Here is a 20,659-nt window from a genome sequence, read left to right on the forward strand (position 1 = left end):
CTCCAGTTCGCAGGGAGCTGCTGTCCAACACACACACACACACACACACACACACACACACAGAGCCAAAGCCAGCTCGGACAGCTGAACCCAGTAAGTGACTAAAACACCTCCATTCAACAAAACCACACTCACGCTGCAGCTCCTCGTCTTTACATAACTCCTCTGACATTTCCCTGCTCGTTTTGTTTCATGCTGTTGGATTTCTGCTGCGTTCAGGTGCCATCAGAGGGACGGGAAAAACGGGCTTCGACGGTGTTCTCTATGGGTTTTTCTTGCTGGAGCGCCCACGTCCAAAATAATTTGTGTTTCTGAATTTAACCTCAAACAAACCGCAGTGACATTTCTAATCCCACCAGTGTCAATAAAACTGATTATTTTGATTTTTAACACGTCGGACAGCAGATCTTGGTGGATTTTGCGACACATTTATGCACTTCATTATGTCTGACTGCATACACAGAAACCTATTTAATGACTACCAGAGGCAGGAGTTCAAATTTACAGGAAATCTGACATGACATGAATGCAGCATGTGAACACTGTACTCGATAATTAGCTCGTTAAGCCAGTACACGTAACACATGTAATCCTGCAGTACATGAATGTTTTGGGTAATGAATAAATGGAAACAGGATGCAGGGAGTCTCATTGTGGTGTGTTTTTGTGTTGACGAGACGCGTTTTAACTGATTTGTGGGTTCACTGGGGGATTACATTGGTACATACTAGCAACAGAGGTGTGTGTGTGTGTGTGTGTGTGTGTGTGTGTGTGTGTGTACACTGGAGGGCAGGAAGTATGTGAGGTTTTGCAGTGAAGCTAGTGATGAAATGGTCAACAAAATCAACTGTCACGATGGTAAAAAACAAGAAAAATAAGTTGAAAATATGTGGAATTATCCTTTAACTAGGGCAAAACGGCTTTCACAATGGAGGTGTGTGCATGGATATATGTGTGTGTGTGTGTGTGTGTACTGGAGAGCAGGGATGTATATGTGAGGCTTTGAAGTGAAAAATAGATTCTGCACATCAGATGATATGTTCCTATCAAAATTTAATCATGTGTCACTATATTTTTCTATTTTTATTTTTTTTTTTTTGTCATTTTTGTCTATTTTTGTTCCTCCGTCCAGCACCTAGTACTTATCGTTTGGATGTGTGTGTTTGTGTGAACTTTGTGCAAGCTTTGAAGTGAAGCAAGTGATGAAACTGTCAACCAAATCAACCGTCACAGCGCTGAAACCCGGAAAATTGCGTTGGAAATTAGTCGGAATTATCCTTTAACGAGTGCGAAATGTCTTTGTCTGCCTCAGCGGCTGGGAGTCTGCGTGCGAGTTTGTCCTGAGGGTCCATGATGGCTCCGTGATGCACTTCCCACCTGTGTGTGTGTGTGTGTGTGTGTGTGTGAATGGCTGAATAGGATAAAGAAATACGGTTTGTGATGTCTCAACTGTCGGGCTAAATGGAGCCATAAAATAATCCTGTCAGAGAGGCCGAGGTGGCAGCGAGCCAGGAGGCGTGGGAAGGATTTTCATGTTTTTATATGCTAATAAAAATAGAAGTGAACATCTGGTGAAGACATCGCTCTCCTCCGAGGCCCCCCCGCCTCCCCTCCCCGCCCTTCCCACCCGCCCGGCACCGCCATCGGCTTTAACGCGCAGGAAGCCGAGCGCGCCCTTGTCTGTGTTCGCGGGCCTGCGAGGGAAGATGAAACCGACTCCTCACTAAAAGGCTTGTGTTTTATTAGCGGAGCGACCGCGAGAGCCGGGCACGGAGGGAAAGCCACGCTCCGCTGGAAATGTATACACGGCCCGTAAAAGATTGTGATAATTGCGCTCCATTTCAACTTGAGAGGCGTTACACGGTCTGCGACAGCGAGAGCGCTCTGGAAATTCAATCTGTGGTTCGGGGGGTGAGGGGGAAAATGGAAAATGAAAGGCCACCTAACGTCTGGAGGGGCTACTGAACGGAGGAGGGCAGCGGGAATTTCACAGAAAAAAAAGCTGGAAAAGGCTTTTCACGACACAGTGCTAATCTGAGAGCAAAAACATTATTCACTGGTTTTACGTTACGCCAAGATCAGCGTCCAGTGAACATTACTGATCGATTTGTCCTCAGACGTGCTCATACTCTTGCTGTTAAAATGATTTCACACCTTTTAGTTTTTCAGTAGGAGCATGTTGTCGCTTTAAAATGATTTTAGCGCTGCAATGACAGTTATCTGCATTGATTACTCTATTAGTATTATTATTTTGTTATCTTTTATTTAGCCAGGAAAGTCCCAAAATCTCCTCTTCCAAGGAGTCCTGCTGGTCAAGACGGCAGCAAAATTAGGTTCACATTAAAAAAAAAAAAAAAAAAAAAGAAAAGAAAAATTCACATGATAGAAGAGAAATAATACAGAAAAGCAACACGCAGGAGGCAAGCAGGCCGCACCGGTGACATCCAAACCCCGTCCACCTCGAGTTGAGGAAATGATGTAAAACGGCAACACGTTTCCTTCACCGCAGTTTGAAAAGGACCTTTAAAAATATTCAACGGAGGGAGCGTTTCTAAGAGTGATGATATTCTGCAGCTCGTTCCTCAGCTCGGTGCATCAAAGAAGCCGAGAGCAGTGTTAACAGAATCTGAGTAGCAGATCTGGTAGATCTAGTGCGGCAGTTTCTTGTGTGAAAGGATGAAAAGCTTTGCGATATAAGCAAGTAGTTTTCCTAACAAACACCTCAACAATAAGGAGTAACGTGCGTAGAGAGGACCATCATAAAGAATCATAGAAATCCACTGACAAACTTAAATTAATTAAAAAATTCTGCTGCCAGACTTTTAGCTACAAGCAGACAGAGGAGCAGATCACCGCAGCTTTAGCTAACCTGCATTCAGTGCCTGTTACGACTGATTTTAAACGCCTTTCACGTGTTTACTGGCTCTTCATGGTTTGGGACCGGCCTACATTACTAATTATTTGTCATTTTATTAATCTTTCACGGCCTCCTCGGTCCTCTGCTGCTGGATTTCTGACTAATTCAAACTGTCACATAAATAAGAGAATCGTCAGCGAAGCCGTTTTCACCTCAGCAACAAAATGATGGAATTCCCTCCCCGAGGCTGACAGAGAACAGGCTCTGTGAACATTTTTAAAACCACAACGGAAATCTTATTTATTCAAACTTGCTTTTAACTGTCATGCTTTTATTTTTATTCTGTTATTTTACATATTTTATTGTTTTTAAGTTTTCCACTCTATTGTCGTCCTTCATCTCACATTTTCTATGTCTTCCTTTGTTTCCACATATCTTACTGTTTCTAAGCTTAATTTGTTTTATCTCCATCTTTTATATCTTAATGACATTTGTTTTACTGCCTCTGCTGTTTGTTTTGTCAGTTGATTGGTTTTATCGTGCAGGATTTGCACTTGATTTAAACTGCTTTTATTTTATTCTTGATTTTTTTTTTTTTCACTTTGTTGTAAAGCACTTGGAGTGACACCCCCTGTGTGAAAGGTGCTATATAAATAAAGCATTGTTATTGTTTTAATTATTATCATCATTATTATTAAATACAATGTTGAGCATGTCAGATTAAATAATTTTTCTGTATAAAGTGTGAAAAACAAAGCCAAAGTCTTGCAAAAAAGGAATTTTACAAAGCTATGAACAGAGAAAAAGGAAGACAGTCTTCAGCATCTATAACTACTGGTGCTTCTATCAGATATTTACACACAGGATTTTTTTTTTTCATTTTATTCTGATCCACAGACCGTCTTCCGTCTCTGTTCATATCTTTAGAAAATCCATTTTGTCAATATCGACTAGCCTTTAGATAATCTATCGGTTATGTTGTTAATGAATCATTTAGTCTGGAAAAATAAAAGCAAAGTCTGATGGGAAGTAGCTAAAAAAATCCAAAGTATTAATTTTATCAAGACATGAACAGATAAAAAGGAAGACAGTCTGAGCGTCTTAATCAGTGGAATCAGGCAACGGTTGACATTGTGATAAACGGAGAAAAAAATTTGATTATCAAAACTGACTGGTGATTTCGGAAGTACCGAATACTACTTTTTTTTTTTTTCCAAAAGTATTTATGGAGGCTGCAGCGAGCGACTAATCTGCTTTGTAAATAAGAAATAAAGGAAGAGTGTTGTTGGGGCGGCTGTGTGTGAAGGTGTCCAACAAACGGCAGATGTTAGAGGGAGTTTCTTCCTGCTGTCGTGCCGAGTGAAGTTATGATTCATCGCTGCGCCGCCGCCGCAGCAGACAGCCTTTTATTTCCTCTCGCTGGAGCTTGAAAAGGCAGGAACGCTGGTGTGAAAACACGAGTACAGATGGTACTGTCTTTCAAACGCCCAGACCGGCTCTCTTTCTGCACAGCGCCCTGCAACCACAGTGTGTGTGTGTGTGTGTGTTCATGCCTGTATGCATATTTGTACTTGAGAGCACGTCTGAGCTGCCAGTCAAAACAGTGATAAGTGATAAGAACCTCCTGATATCAATTAACACCACGTGCACATGTACGCCAAGCTGAGTGTGTTACATTAACGTGAAAGCTGGCTGGTTAAATCAAACGATGTCTTCAGAATAAAACTATATTACTGAGTATCTTTTCCCAATTTAAAAAAAAAAAAAAAATCACATCCAGTCTACTAGGATGCATACAGGACAGACTGGTTATAGTCGGTGTATTCGGTGCTGTTTAAAGCCCCGTTGTGAGCATATTCAAGACAAAGTGAGTTGACCTCCGACCCCGCCGCAGCCCTCCAAACCGCCTCCAGAAATCCCGCTGATCTTCACCGACACAAAACACAGATCAGACACAGACAGTGGCATCTATTCAAATTCACAGCTCTGAGCCGCGGCTGCCATTTTTCACAGCAAATTGAACAAACTGTACTGTTGGCCGGAGTACAGCATCCCTCCTCTGTCTTCGGCAGCCTCCCAAGATTCTCCCTGTGCAGGCTCAGGATTAAAAAAAATGTAAAAAAAACCCCAAAACTTTAGTGCCATCTGCAGGACGCTGGCTGTAAGAACGCAAGGAACTCTCCATGACCCTGCCCGTCCACATGCTCGGTGCACAGCTCGCCGCTCGCCGTATTGATCGGGCTGAGATCTCGGAGAGGGAGGTGTCAGAGGGATCAGCGCCTCATCCCATCAGCGTGGAGCCGAGGCTCTGAGGCCAACAGGCCCCGCTCCGGCCTTTTATTTAGATTCAGCACAGGCAGGCAGGAGAATCTGCCTTATCTCCGAAGAGCCTTTTAATTGGACTTCCTGTCTGTGTATAATGGAGTGTAAATCAGCCTGCGTGCAGATTGGACGAGGGGTTAATGAGCTGTCAGGGAAGTAGAACAGAAATAGACTCCTCTCTCAGCTCCACTGGGACTCCACTCGCTCCAGCTGAGGCTTAAAAAAGGACCATCCCCATCACGCTGAATGTTTGTCCCGTTAATAACTGCACTTTCCCTGCATTTTACATCGCAGCAAACCATTTTACTAAACCATGCAGAGTTTTTTTTCCCCATATTTTTCATAATTAGCTCAGTAAACTGCTCCTACTTCGCAGCATGTCTGGACAAATTAAAATAAACAGAAACAACCAAATCTCCTCGGTATCGGCTTGTTGTTTCAGACACTGATGGAGCCGAGTTGCACCGTTGCACAGAGCAGTTTTTTTTTTTCTAACAATTTTCTGATTTGTTGCACTGGTCAGGGGGAACTGGGCTGAAAAAAATATTTTAAAGGAGGGGATTATTGAAAAAAAGTTTGAGAACCACTGCTCTAACCAACAACATGGAGGAAAACTGTATTTAATGCACCAAAGATGCACTGAAGACACTGAAGAGGTGTGCTGTGTTGCTGTGTTTTTCTTTTAGGTTTTTCTGCAGCAGACGGTGTAAAAAAATAAGACTTCCACAAACCGCCGATGCTGTGTGTTGCAGGTCACAGGACATCTGGACAAATTAAAATTAAGATTGGAGCTGCAATTTTCTCCTCTTGCTGTCTGTAACCCAGTGCTCTGCTCTTAACCCGTTGAAACCTGCGTAAAATCACTTCGTTTCTCTGAAAAGCAGTATATATTTAAAAGTCAATTACAAGGAGATTACCATGAAATTGCCAAAAAATTACCAGAAAAAAGGAAAAAGTTATATAAAAATGATCCCACCCCTCCTCCCAAAAAAAAAAAAAAGAACAGAAAATCAGCAAGAACCAAGAAAATCAGGGACGGGCAACAGAGGAGCCTTTAAATTTCTCCACATTTTCCACATCATCAAACCGTTTATAAAATCCTGCAGGGAACTACAGATTTGTGGTTGAAGCAGCCGCCTTATAATGTTCTGCTTCTGCGGCAAACAAAGTCCTCAACATTCAGAAACCACACAGCTGATAACTGACTGTGAAAAGCAAAACGTTTCCCCCGGGACTATTTTCCCTGGAGGAGAAGGAGGAGGAGGAGGGAGCGTTTCAGTGTGAAAAAGTCCTGAAAAGCCAACAGTGCTGCTGCTTTTAGGAAAACTCATGTGGAGGACTTTATTGGGCTGATGGAAAACTGGAGTGAAGAAAGTGTGAAGGCTCTGAAAGTTCATGTTCATATCGTAGTGGAATGAATGGAAACCAGCGGCTGGAGGAAAGGGAGGAGGAGTGATGTGGCAGCTCTGAAACCCCACTGCTCGCTCTGGGAGGAGAGCAGAGGAACGTTCTGGAAACTCTTTATGTTCAGTGTAATATCTAAAATGTTCAGAGGGGTTGGCTAGACAGCATCTTCTTGCGCGGCTCAGAGGTAAGATGGAGAAGGAAATGCCGACAAGAAAGTTGATAAAAAAATGAGAGCACGTCACCAGGAAGGCCAGCAGGCTGCGCTGCACGCTCTCCCACTGGAAGCAGCTCTTGATGTAGTGCAGCGTCGACATGATCGCCCGGTACAGCGTCTGCACACGCAGCACGTTCCTCGCCAGGATCTGAAACCCAACGCACACACCAACACACCAACATCTGTTAAACATGTAAGTGCTCTTGATTCATACACATGCAGTGTCCACTTTATCAGCTCCACCTGTATAATCTAATCTAATCTAATCCAGCTGTTATGCCATTAAGTTTCCTCTCCTGCTGCCTATAATGCTCAGCTTGTCTTGTTGTCACGGTAACAGAGGCGTTCATTCACTTCTATGTTTGGCATTGAGCTCATAGTCAGTGCTGCACTTTACTGACAGCTGTTTCCACTATTCTGTCCCCCTTCATCTATATGAATAGGTGAGGACAAAAAATAAGAAACACCTCTCAGTGTAATGCAGTCCAGTAGCAGACCTCTGCAAACTACAACCTCAGTAATAAACACAGAATTAAAGTGACACATTCTGCACAATGTCAACACAAACTGAACATTATAAAGTTTGTTAAAAGGTAGAATTTATGGCAGAGCTGCTGAGCTGAACCGCTTCAGAAAGTGACGCTGAGTGGAAATATCATTCACTTTAGGTGGGGCTACTACTGGCTGCTTTTAATACACAGGAAAATGACTGGTAAAGGAGAAATTTATTTATTTGAAATCAGGTAACTGATTGTTATTTGGAGCGCCGTTCTAGCTCTGAAACAGCTGATTAAGTGATTAGTTGATTGATAATAGATGAATCAGCTCTAATTTTGACGTTGATCCATCATTTTAGACATTTATCAGGTAAAAATACAGCTTGACTAAAAGCACTAAGATGCTAAGGTTGTCCTGCTTTTCTCTGTTCACATCTTTATCAAATTAATAGCCTCCTTTTTTTGGCTGCTAGTCGAGACAAGGAAGACATTTGAAGACGTCACTTTGGGCTCTGATCGCTTCCCATCGGACTTTGGCTTTAGTTTTCACACTTTATACACTAATTCATAAAATCATTAATTGAAAAACAACAACAGCAACAACAACAACAACAAGATTTGCAGCCCTGCAAATCTTTAAATCTTTGTTTTTGGTGTCATTGCTAACATTATTTATTTTTCATCTTTTTTAAGGACAAAATGATTAATCAAGTCATTGAAAAAAAAATCCAAAATAATAATTAGCCACAGCCCCACATTTAGTTAGCTGATACTATAATGAGTTTTAAGTTTTGGAAGCAGAACATTCACTTTGTGTCTTTCAAAAAGCAAACAAACAAATAAAACTAGATTATAAGAAAATTACCCCCAAAAAGTTTCTATGAAAATTAAGTTTCTAAAAGAACATGACCACAAAATTAGTTTTTCTCTGTGAACTGAATGTGAACTGTTCATACTGTAGAGTAAAATCATCACTTCTGTGTCAAACCTTTTTGGAGAACTTTGTATTATCCTCCATGAATCTTTTCTCTCTGGGCTGGAAGGTTCTCAAACTCGCTCTGACCTGATGGAAAAAAGGAAAATTCATGAAATAAATCAGTGGCAGACACATGCTGAAATAAAAAAATAAATAAAATGAAATAAAAATGAAATAAAAATAAAAATAAATAAAATAAAATAAAATAAAGACACTGATGACAATGTCGCACTACACATTAAAACATTAAATGTGTCAGACCAGTTTCCCTTTTTAATAGACTTTTTCAAATCTACTAAAATAAATCTACTCTTAACCCACTCTTAAATTTAATCTGCCTACTTTATACATAAAAAAAAAAAAAAAAAAAAAAACTTTTAGCATGTTCAACACCAAGGACAAAACCCCTGATTGGTCAAGCATATGGTCTTGCACTGAAGTTTCAGGGAAACCACTGAAAAGTGGTTTCAAAAAAACCACTTTTCAGAGCCGCTCCGAGAAGAGAGAGCAAACATTCCTTCAACGGCCGGGTTGTTATCCATATAGATTGGTGGAAAAATTACAAATGATTTCACTGCGGTATATCATGTCTGTAGGAAACATTAACGGGCCCAGAACAGAGCCTTGTGTTACACCAGAGTCGACATTACAATACTCTGGCTTCATATTTTTGTGTAAGAAGCAATGTGATTTTTTTTTTTTGTTTTGTTTTGTTTTGTTTTGTTTTGTTTTGTTAATGAGGCAAACAGGAGAAAATAGTCCCTAAGTGGGGAAACGTTTTGCTTTCCACAGCCAATTATCAGCTGTGTGGTTTCTGAATGTTGAGGACTTTGTTCGCCGCAGAAGTAGAACATTATTTTTGATTGATTGATTGATTTGTTTATTTAAGTGTCAAACACCATGATTGGTGCCCAGCCCTCATGGGCTCATTAGACACTGATCAATACATTTATCAAATAATATTCCCACAATTAAATCCACGATAGCCACGTGACACACTACAGACCAAAGCAAAACATAACAAAACCTATGAAGATAGGGACACATACAAATAAAAATGGTTTGTCATATAGGATACAAAATACTTTGCCGCCGATACCAGGCCTTTTCTATAAATTTTGCCAAAGCAAAAACATCATTTTCAAACAACCAGCACAGAATCTCACCTTCATATTTCCAAAATATATCAGGATTTTTTAACTGAATCGATTCAAAGAGAGAATTCCTTATTCCTATCACATTATAAAGGACAGTACAAAACAAAATGAAATTCATCTTCCACCACCTGGACATCACAAAATTCACACAAACGTAAATGTTCAGGTATACCTTTAAATCGACCCACTTCTACTGCCAGAGGTAAGGTACTATTATAAGGCGGCTGCTTCAACCACAAACTCACATTTTGATTCTGTGTTGTGAAATCTGTAGTTCCGCTGCAGGATTTGACAAATGGTTTGATGATGTGTAAAATGTGGGGAAACAGTTACAAACTGACCAAACATTCAGTATCACTGGGTTATAGACAGGAAGTGCAGCTTTTAATTACAGCTCCAATGTTACTTTTAATTTGTTCGTGGAAATCATGTTTTTTTTTTTTTCCCCAGAGTCTATTACATGACATACAAACATGACAGTGCACCAGAAGATACACTATATGTTGTTTTTTATCAGGTCATGTAGCTTTTTAATTAAGGCTCTCCTGTTGTGTTCACTCACCACAAAATGAGTAGGAGCAGTTTACCTGGTTAATTATGAAAAATATGGACAAAATGCATGGATTCTGATGATATGTTGTGATATGATGATATGTTGTGAAATCCACATGATTTGCTAAATGGTTTGCTGAGATCGTGTTCACACTGTGTGCCTGCAGATGGCCGCATCAGCCAGGATTTACCCATCATGCACCAGCCACGGTGCTCTCATGTGCTCATTGCGGGCCGAAACCGCCTCTACTTACGGGGTTAAAAATAACCTCCAGCTCCAGAGAGATGCTCCCCTTCGAGCGAGCGCCCAAATCCTCTTTTTTCAGTGGGAAGGAGATCTGCTGGCCGTTGTGGATCTGCGGGACAGAGAGGCGGCGGGCGTTAGGTGCTGAGCTCAGAGCGGCGCTCACGCTGGATTACAGCCTCACGTCTGCATCTTTCATTTAGACACAGTGTGTGAGGACACATTAATCTGCAGTGTGTGTGTGTGTGTGTGTGTGTGTGTGTGATGAGCGGGCGACTCGTACCGACAGCAGAGGAATGGCGACTCTTCCCAGGAAGTCGGGCGGCTTGTCTCCGTCCTCATCAAAGATGGAGACGACCAGGACCTCGTGGATGTCTCTGACGGGGCTGAGCGGAGACACGAGGAGGTGAAACACACCGAGCGCCAACAACCATTTTTTGACTTTAAAACACGGTTTACTGATGCCAAACTTCTTTTTTAAAAAAAGTCACACAGTCAAAAAAAAAAAAAAGAAAAATAATACTCCCAATAAATAGCAAAATTGTGCTTAGAATAATTCTCCTCAGGTATAAATATTCACATCCAATAACAAAATCACAACCTGAAACTGATCAAGCAGTGTCTCTAAAATCTGAAGGATCTGGGTTGTAAAAGTCAATCAAGGATTTGGGTAAAGAACTATTTAAAAAAAAAAAAAAAAAAAAAAAAAAAAAAGAAGTTTAATGTTTTCTAGTTTCTTTTGATCATTAACTCTGTAAGTCGAGGTGGCGGGTGTTTTCAAACTGCACATATCTGAGTTTGGTATGAAACTACATAAAATACCTTTATTTAGATATTAACCAAGATCCTGGCAATAAAAAATAAGCAAAATAAATGTTTTATGTTCAACTTGCAACTTGGAAACTGACAAGGTGAAGACTTTGTTCCACTCTGGATAGAGGCTCTTGTAGACGGTGTGGGTCTGCAGGCGGTCGTTCCCCAGCTCCAACACGCAGAACGGGTCGCTCTTTCCTGAAAAAACATTTCAAACTGGATCAGTGGCCGGACTGGATCCGTTCCACTGAGGAAATCAAAGCAGAACTGGACTGGAAGGCCCGGCCGTACCGTTCAGATCAGCCGCCAGCAGATCTGTGGCCTTGAGAACCTTGACCTGGAGGAAACCAACGTCTTGCAGGTTCTTCATGGACCTTCTCAAACTCTGAGGGAGAATTAGCAGACAGAACGCACTCAGGCAGCAGATTACACTACCACTACTACTAAACACACCGCATTACAGAAACATGTTTATATCGTCTACACCGAGCTGATAAACTGGTAAACACCGTCCATTTTTACAGAGAGGAAACAAGGAAAGGAAACAAGGGGAGGAAACAAGGAGGGGAAACAAGGAGGGGAAACAAGGAGAGGAAACAAGGAGGGGAAACAAGGAGAGGAAATAAGGAGAGGAAACAAGGAGAGGAAACAAGGACGGGAAACAAGGAGGGGGAACAAGGAGAGGAAACAAGGAGAGGAAACAAGGAAAGGAAACAAGGAGGGGGAACAAGGAGAGGAAACAAGGAGAGGAAACAAGGAAAGGAAACAAGGAGGGGGAACAAGGAAAGGAAACAAGGAGAGGAAACAAGGAGGGGGAACAAGGAGAGGAAACAAGGAAAGGAAACAAGGAGGGGGAACAAGGAAAGGAAACAAGGAGAGGAAACAAGGAGGGGGAACAAGGAGAGGAAACAAGGAGGAGAAACAAGGAGGGGGAACAAGGAGGGGGAACAAGGAGGAGAAACAAGGAGGGGGAACAAGGAGGAGAAACAAGGAGGGGGAACAAGGAGGGGGAACAAGGAGGAGAAACAAGGAGGGGGAACAAGGAGGGGAACAAGGAGAGGGAACAAGGAGGAGAAACAAGGAGGGGGAACAAGGAGGGGGAACAAGGAGGGGGAACAAGGAGAGAAAAAAAGCAAACAAGAAAAGCAAACAGAAAGGCAGAGGAAACAAGGAGAGGAAACAAGGAGGGGAAACAAGGAGAGGAAATAAGGAAGGGAAACAAGGAGGGGGAACAAGGAGGGGGAACAAGGAGAGGAAACAAGGAGAGAAAACAACGAAAGCAAACAAGAAGGGCAGAGGAAACAAGGAAAGGAAACAAGGAGAGGAAACAAGGAGGGGAAACAAGGAGAGGAAACAAGGAAGGGTAACAAGGAGAGGAAACAAGGAGGGGAAACAAGAAGGGGGAACAAGGAGAGGAAACAAGGAGAGAAATCAACGAAAGCAAACAAGAAGGGCAGAGGAAACAAGGAGAGGAAACAAGGAGAGGAAACAAGGAAGGGAAACAAGGAGGGGAAACAAGGAGAGGAAACAAGGAGAGGAAACCAGGTGCAGAGGAAACAAGGCGATGAGAGCTGATGAGCTGATTGAACTGAATACTGTGTGCTGCAGTTTAACTGGCATTTTGGACTGTGATCACATGTTTGACTGTGACCACATGTTTGACTGATCACATGTCTGACTGATCACATGTTTGACTGATCACATGTTTGACTGATCACATGTCTGACTGATCACATGTCTGACTGATCACATGTTTGACTGATCACATGTTTGACTGATCACATGTCTGACTGATCACATGTCTGACTGATCACATGTTTGACTGATCACATGTTTGACTGATCACATGTCTGACTGTGATCACATGTTTGACTGATCACATGTTTGACTGTGATCACATGTTTGACTGATCACATGTTTGACTGATCACATGTTTGACTGATCACATGTTTAACTGATCACATGTTTGACTGATCACATGTTTGACTGATCACATGTTTGACTGATCACATGTTTAACTGTGATCAGATGTTTGACTGATCACATGTTTGACTGATCACATGTGTGACTGTCAGGAGCCCTGAGCAGCAGCTCCTGGTCACGGCGGGGTGCGGCGCTGGGTGTGTACTGACGTATCGCTCCAGCTGGTTCTGCCGCTCCTGAGCTTCGGCCAGAGGAGCGGCGCAGAGGTCGCAGATGGACACGCCGCTGCACGCGCTCCGTGCAACCAGGAAGACCAGCCGCCCGCGGCCCGGCTCCAGAGTGTGTGTGAAGAGCTGGCTCTGATTGAGAGGCACCCGGGATAGGTCCACCTCACACCTGCGCACACACACACACACACACACACACACACACACACACACACACGATGACACTTGGTCATAGTCTCAAAACTTACTTTTACAAGAAGGCTTTTTTTTAAAATACTAACTTGTTCTTTCTTATCCATCTTTTACTATTTTACTGTTTTTATCCAGGGCCGGATCTACCAGGGTGGCCTGGGCCGGCAGCTGCCACCCTGAAAACAGGCCTCGCCCCCCCAGCTGCCCCCCCAGTTTGGACAATCTGATAGAAAACAAATGTACAAGACTGACACTGGTGTGTCCGAGTGCCAGTGAACGTGTCGTGAGAGGAGCCGGCGGCAGGTCCCGTTCCTCTGTCTGTCTTTATTTCTCTTTTATTGCCACCCCATAAAATTTCCATAGTGCCCTTTCACCCCCCATGAATATTTCTGTTGCGCAACTTCCGATGTTTTAATTGTTACTGGATTTATTGTATCCTTTGTTTTATCAGGTTCCATGTTTTATTATGTTATGAAAACGTCGGTACAAAGTTCTTTACATAACAAGTAAAAATGATGCACGCCGTCAGGATAAGAGCATAGTAACTTCATAAGTGCTATACAAATAAAGTTTGTTATTATCATTCTTCCTTGCACTTTGGAAATCTTCCTAAATGGCTCATTAAAGGAGACACATAACTTTTGAGGATCTTTATGGCTGCATTTAAAAAAAAAAAAAAAAAAACTATTACATATCGCTGGCTCCAGAGGAACACAACAGGAAAGAAAGGAGAAGGAGGACAGACAGGAAGACGGAGGAAAGACGACCTTTACTTTTTGTCTGAACTTTCTAAAATGCATCATGAACTGTGCCTGTGACCCCCCCATTTTACTTTATTACTTTTCTTTCTTACTTTCTTACTCTTTCTTACTTTATCTATTTTTTGGCACTGACTGTGTCCCAGACCTTGACCTGTTCATACAAAACTAAAAGAAAAAGAAGTATTAAAAAAACAGTTACACGTGGATGCAAACTAGTGAGGGCGTAACAATTCTGTATAAAAACAATCAGGATCTCGCAGTCCTCACTTTGGTAAACTGTGGCTGCTGTTTTATAAATGTACATGAAGGTTTTCTTTTTTTCCAGAAACACATTCATCATGTAAACCATCCAACTCGGCTTTTGATTAATCATAACTTTTGGCCTTAACAGCTTTTGTGTTGCAAGGCTGCACAGCCTTTACAGAATATTATTCAATGTTTTTTCTTTTGAATTCTTAATAAATGTTATTTTAAAAAAAAAAAAAAGAAAAAAAGAACCTGAATTCTGAGTCAGTTCAGTTTTTATCAGTCTAAACTGCGATACATACCGAGCCACGGCCTAAAAACTGAAAAAAGAGGAAAAGGTGAACAGATGCAGCCCTGAAATCTAGAGGAGTGGTTCTCAAACTTTTTTCATTGATGTTCCCCTTTGAAATATTTTTTTTTTCATCCAAATTCCTCGTGACCAGAGTTAATCAAATAAAAATGATTGAAATAACTCAGTCCAGCTCCATCAGTATGAACCAACAAGCTGACGCTGAGCAGATTCTCTTGTTTGTGTTTCTGCTTCTTCTTCTTCTCTTCTTCCTCCTTGTTTCCAGCTTCAACCACTGATCCACTTTCTGGATTTGTTTGGTCTCAGAGTGAACAAACGTCCTCGCTCCACGACCACGGCAGCAGATTGAAACCACAAACACACACATCTGACACCTTCAGGAACCCAGAGGGAGAACTGAGGAGAACATGTGACTTATCAAACTTATTGATCTTATTATAGCATAGGATAATTATTTTAGGAATTATGCATGACAGATATTTTTAAAATCATTTTACAAAAATCTCATGTGGCCCCTGCAGTACTCCAGCGTACCCCTTGGGGGACGCGCGCCCCAGTTTGAGAACCACTGATCTAGGTGAGGACAGCACGTCCTGATAAAGAGTGGACAGGTGTGACGGCGGCGCTCACGTGTCCAGGCAGTCCTCGCTCCGCCGGCCCTCCTTGGCCCACAGCTCCACCTCCAGGATGTCGGGGCCGTCCAGGAACTGGTTGAAGGTGAAGCGCTCCCTCCACTGCGGGTTGGACGCCTTACACTGCGCCTGAGCAGCAAAGCAGCATGGGAGACGCACGGTGGAAAAGTGATCTCACTCTCACATCCCAATCCGGGGGGTTTCAAAGTGGGGTCCGAGAGCCCCCAGGGGACCCGGACGGGCTCCCAGGGGGCCCTCAGCAAAATGACTTTAAAGAGCCCATGGACTCTTATTTTCTTGATTTGATGTATTTCCTGTTGAAGCAGGACGTTTGGACGGGGCGAATTTACACACAAGAAATCTGATCCAGCATCACTGATCCAACATTAAAATATGAATGACAACATTATATATTTATCAAAATAATCATCATGAGAAACAGAGTTTTCTTGTCATTTTTAAACATATTTGTGGTAACGCTTTATATTAAGGTCCTTGTAATAAGCATTTGTTAAAAGGTAATAAGGCCCTAATAAGTGCATATAAGATGCTTATTAACATTAGTATACCTTTATAAGACTATATAATGCATTAATAGTCTCATTATAATATAGTTAATAGCAGACTGTAACAGATTTATAATAACTTATAAGAAAATTGTTAACTGTTTGTTGATGCTCAAGAACATTAATAAATTCCTCATGAGCATCTTATAATTGTTCATAATAACATTACAAACACATATTTTGATGCAACTACCCCAACCATTATGTCTTTGTCCTGCCTTTATAAATCTTTTTTGTTTGATTTATTGGGGGTTGGGGTAGTTGCATCAAAATATGTGTTAATATAGTCTTATAAAGGCATACTAATGTTAATAAGCATCTTATACGCACTTATTAGGGCCTTATTACCTATTAACAAATGCTTATTACAAGGACCTTAATGTATTTAATAATAAATATTATAAATCTGTTATAGTCTGCTATTAACTATATTATAATGAGACTATTAATACATTATAATTAAAGGCATACTAATGTTAATAAGCATCTTATACGCACTTATTAGGGCCTTATTACCTATTAACAAATGCTTATTACAAGGACCTTAATGTATTTTATGTACTTAATTTTCCTGTAAATTCTTGGCTGATTTTTTACTGATCCTCTGGTAACTGTTACGCTCATGTTTATGGCTTTTTTTTTTGCTGCATTTTTGAAAGAAATCAGTGAATTTGGTTTCACTGGGTTCATTTCACGGTCATTTAATTCAGCAGAAATTGTCACCATGAAAGAAAGAGTGATTATTTCGACATTAAGCTTTAATCTTCCCATTTTGAATTTAATCATCAGCAGAATCCAGAACAGGATGACGTTTGAAAACGCCCGGCTTAGCGGACATGATCACATGGTTTTCTACTCAGCAAGTTCACATTTCTGACCGAAAACCAGACCGAATTCTGCAGCCTGACGTATGAAGCAGTCAGCAGGTAGAAACCAGCTGGACCAGTTTGACATGATGGTTCTCTGAGCGGGTTAGGGTTAAGGGTTAAGGGTTAAGGGTTAGGGTTAGGGTTACCTTGCTGCTGTATCTCTGCTCTCCCAGCCTGAAGCGAACGAGGAGCTGAGCGGCCGCCGCCTCCAGCTGCAGCTCCTGAGCCTCCACCAGCGTCACCGTCACCACCGAGCTCCACAGCTGACTCTTCCTCAACGCCTCGGACAGACGCCGGCTCTGAGGAGAGCCTGAGGACTGCAGGAGGGAGGAGAGGAGGGGAGGAGGGGAGGAGGAGGAGGAGAGGGAACAAAGGGAGGAGAGGAGGAGGAGCGGAGGGGAGGAGAAGAAACAAGGAGAGGAAACAACAAGAGAAAAGGAGAGGAAATGAGGAGAGGGGAGGACAGGAGGAGAGGAAACAAGGAGAGGACAGGAGGAGAGGGAACAAAGGGAGGAGAGAAGAGGAGAGGAGAGGAAGAGAGGAGGAGGAGAGGAGAGGAGGAAAGTAGGAGGAGAGGAGAGGAGGAGAGGAGAGGGAACAAAGGGAGGAGAGAAGAGGAGGAGGAGAGGAGAGGAGGAGAGGAAGAGAGGAGGAAAGTAGGAGGAGAGGAGAGGAGGAGAGGGAACAAAGGGAGGAGAGGAGGAGGAGAGGAGAGGAGAGGAAACAAGGTGAGGAGAGGAGAGGAGAGGAGAGGAGAGGAGGAAACAAGGAGAGGAGACGAGAGGAGGAAAAAAGGAGATGAAACAAGGAGAGAAGAGGAGAGGAGGAGAGGAGGAAACAAGGAGATGAGAAGAGGAAACAAGGAGAGGAAACAAGGAGAGGAGAGGAGGAAACAAGGAGAGGAAACAAGGAGAGGAGACATGGAAAAAAGAAAAGAAGTTGAGATGAGAACAGAATTTAACAGAAGGTAAGAGCATGAGAGGGGAAGAGAAGAAGAAAGAGAGGAGACAAAAGGGGAAGAGAGGAGAGGAGAGGAGAAGAGAACAGGAAAAGAAGAGTAGAAAAGAAAAAAGGAAAGGAAAGGAAAAGAGAACAGAAATTAAGAGAAAATAGAAACAAAAAAGGAGAGAAGAGCAAAGCATGAGAAGAAGAGAAGGACAAAAGAAGGACAAAAGAAGAAAGAGGAAGGAAAGGAGACAAGAAGAGGAGTAAGAAGAGGGGAGGAAGAGGGGGAGGAAGAGAGGAGGAAGATGGCGTTGTAAGGAGGGAGAAAACAAAAGTTCAGTGGATCAGACTCAAACTCCCTCTGAGGTCAGTGAACGTGCACCGAGCAGACACTAGAGGGCGCCAGAGAGACGAGTTTGAGACGTGGCGTTCAGACGCTGCTGGGACGTTTGGACGTCAAAATAAAAGTCCTGTCAGCCGGTCAGAGAGGGACAGACCACACAAACTGACTCCCTCCCAGCTCTGAGCGATAACCCCGGGAGAGACGCCACGCTCCGGCTCCGCCCCTCTCTCCGGCTCCGCCTCTCCAGCTTCCTGTCAATCATCTGCTGGGGCTTAAAACAGCTGATGGGAAAAGCTGACGTGGTTTGCAAACTAGAACAACCACCATTTTCTTCAGTCCCCGCCAAATGAGCAAAACGTCTGTTCTACCTGATTCCAGATCTGTGCTTTGACCCGTCGAGTTCATTAATTCATTTTCTCATTTCAAGAATGTGTTTCTGCCATAAAGGATTTAGGGTGTCATCGCCCTTTAGCCCGCTTTGCTAGCCATCACACATGAAGCTCCGCCCACAAGTGAACAGCAGGAAGTCGCTGTCCGACCAAACCATGCAGCAACGCAAGCTGCTCCTTCCACATGTGTGTGTGTGTGTGTGTGTGTGTGACCTGACCCTGATCTGCAGGACACAGGGCCTGACTTTACACAGCAACGTGTAAAATGGTTATAATGACAGTATTTACTTTACAGCTTCTTGCATTTCTTCTTCTTTTTATTCCTAAGAAACGTTCGCTGCAGAGGTCACACGCTTCACTTCATCAGGAGAGGAGCTTTCACACCAACAAAGCTGTGAAACTGGATAAATCAGCCCACCATGAGACAAACTGTCTGCAAACGGAGGAAGTTCAGGACGGATCACAACCACAGCACCAACAGCCGTCCCTCCTCTGAACTGGTCTCCTCGGTGGGACTGTCCCGCCCAGTTTCCAGCTGCTGAGGGCCCAGAGGATCCCCATGGGCCAGACAGGGCTGACCCAGCTCTGAGGCGGAGCTAAGGCTGACGGGCGGGGCTTAGTTAGCAGTGGGCGGGGCTTGCCTGGCTGTGGGCGGGGCGACTGTGCAGCTGATCAGTCCAGATGTCAGCACATCAGCTGCTTTATAGCAGAAACATAACAGAGGAAAGAAAAATGGAGGACAAGCGGCGGTCCTGGTCAAAGAGGACATCAGGGCTCTGCTCGCCGTCTGGACAGAGGACAACGTCCAACGCCAAACCAGCGCTGTCTGACCGCATGAGGGCATTATGAGATATATAGTGAGAGAGCTGGCTCACAACGGGACACGTCTGCCAAAAACTGAAAAAACTGAATGAACGGAGGTGTCAGTTTTGTCCTGAGGAGAAAAAATCAGCTCCGTTCTGCAGGAGTGAGCTGGTTCTGGCTGCAGACTTTAACCCCTCGAGTGCCTTCACACTGAGGCGGCGTGTGACGGGCCGCTTACGCACTGCAAAAATGCAAAATCTTACCAAGATTATTTGTCTTATTTCAGGTCAAAAATGTCTTATTACTAGTCAAAATATCTCATTACACTTAAAATAAGACATGATCAGCTCAGAAGTAACTTGTTTTTAGACAATTGTCTCTTGTTTCAAGTGAAAATTTGCTTGAAACAAGTGAAAATTTGCTTGTTTCATTGGCTAAATTTGTTTCTTGTTTCTAGCTAATTTTCACTTATTTCAAGTGAATTTTCATTTTTTCCACTGGCAAATTTTGCCAATGAAACAAGCAAATTTTCACTTGTTTCAAGTGAATTTTCACTTGAAACAAGTGAAAATAAGACAAATAATCTTGGTAAGATTTTGAGTTTTTGCAGTGCGGGACCAGACTGCAGCGCTATCGGCACGACGGTGGTTTTTGGTTTTTGTTCTGGCGGGGCGGTGACACCGTCTGACTCGGAGACAGCGCTCGCTCGCGGCGGTTCCATGGAGGGAAGCCGGCCGGTGGGCGGTCCTGAGCTGAAGCAGCCGACTCCATCAGCTTCTGAAGCCGCCATGAGCACCGAGGCTCACACACATCCTCCCTCACACACATCAGTGAGATTGGGTAATTCTCCCCAATAAATACATGAATAGGTTTACTGTTTTTGTCCCTTATCCATCTGTAGGACTTGGGACAGGCTTTCAGGCACCTGTGTGTGTGTGTGTGTGTGTGTGTGTGTGTGTGTGTGTGTGTGTGTGTGTGTGTGTGTGTGTGTGTGTGGAGTGTGAGGTCAAACGAACATCATTCATGCTGCTGTGTTCGTCCGTCATGCCTTACCCTAGTGCTTCGTTTTCGGGGCCAGCGCTGCCAACCGGAGCATGCAGGTTAGGTGCAAAACAGAATAACAGTGTGGTTAGTAGGCTGTAAGGAGATTTTAAAAAAAACAACAAAAAAACAAGAAAATGACATGCACAGTAAACAAACTGCAGCACAGACATCCCTGCTGCTAGAAGCCATGCAGGAAACACAGAACAGAGGCGGCAGGTTGGCCTACGTAGACTCTCTTGCTGTTTCCGTCCCGGCGCGACAGGGTCATGTCCAGCAGGACGACGCCCATGTCCTCCTCCAGGCTGTTGGGGTCGTCCAGAGGCAGAGACAGCTCGCTGGTCCTGGACACACACACACACACACACACAC

At 43.2% G+C, this 20,659-nt stretch overlaps 1 protein-coding gene across 7 annotated transcripts in view; it reads right to left on the reverse strand.

Moving 5' to 3' along the window:
- The window catches only part of LOC115380510 (multiple C2 and transmembrane domain-containing protein 2-like), a 72,129-nt gene that overhangs the window by 18,813 nt on the left and 32,657 nt on the right, over window positions 1-20,659 (reverse strand). For 6 of the 7 annotated variants that reach the window (XM_030081716.1, XM_030081715.1, XM_030081712.1 and 3 more), the window contains exons 6-16: window positions 20,517-20,631; window positions 20,300-20,326; window positions 16,912-17,082; window positions 15,329-15,459; window positions 13,172-13,358; window positions 11,331-11,424; window positions 11,135-11,237; window positions 10,510-10,612; window positions 10,237-10,338; window positions 8,286-8,360; window positions 6,829-6,948 (exon numbers count right to left, since the gene is read on the reverse strand). In XM_030081716.1, the coding sequence (XP_029937576.1) occupies window positions 6,829-6,948; window positions 8,286-8,360; window positions 10,237-10,338; window positions 10,510-10,612; window positions 11,135-11,237; window positions 11,331-11,424; window positions 13,172-13,358; window positions 15,329-15,459; window positions 16,912-17,082; window positions 20,300-20,326; window positions 20,517-20,631 (1,228 nt within the window). The remainder of the gene's footprint in view (window positions 1-6,828; window positions 6,949-8,285; window positions 8,361-10,236; window positions 10,339-10,509; window positions 10,613-11,134; window positions 11,238-11,330; window positions 11,425-13,171; window positions 13,359-15,328; window positions 15,460-16,911; window positions 17,083-20,299; window positions 20,327-20,516; window positions 20,632-20,659) is intronic. The other variant, XM_030081719.1, reaches the window with a different exon arrangement.

This window comes from Myripristis murdjan, chromosome 3, assembly GCF_902150065.1.
Source record: "Myripristis murdjan chromosome 3, fMyrMur1.1, whole genome shotgun sequence".
NCBI classification, from domain to species: Eukaryota; Metazoa; Chordata; class Actinopteri; order Holocentriformes; family Holocentridae; genus Myripristis; species Myripristis murdjan.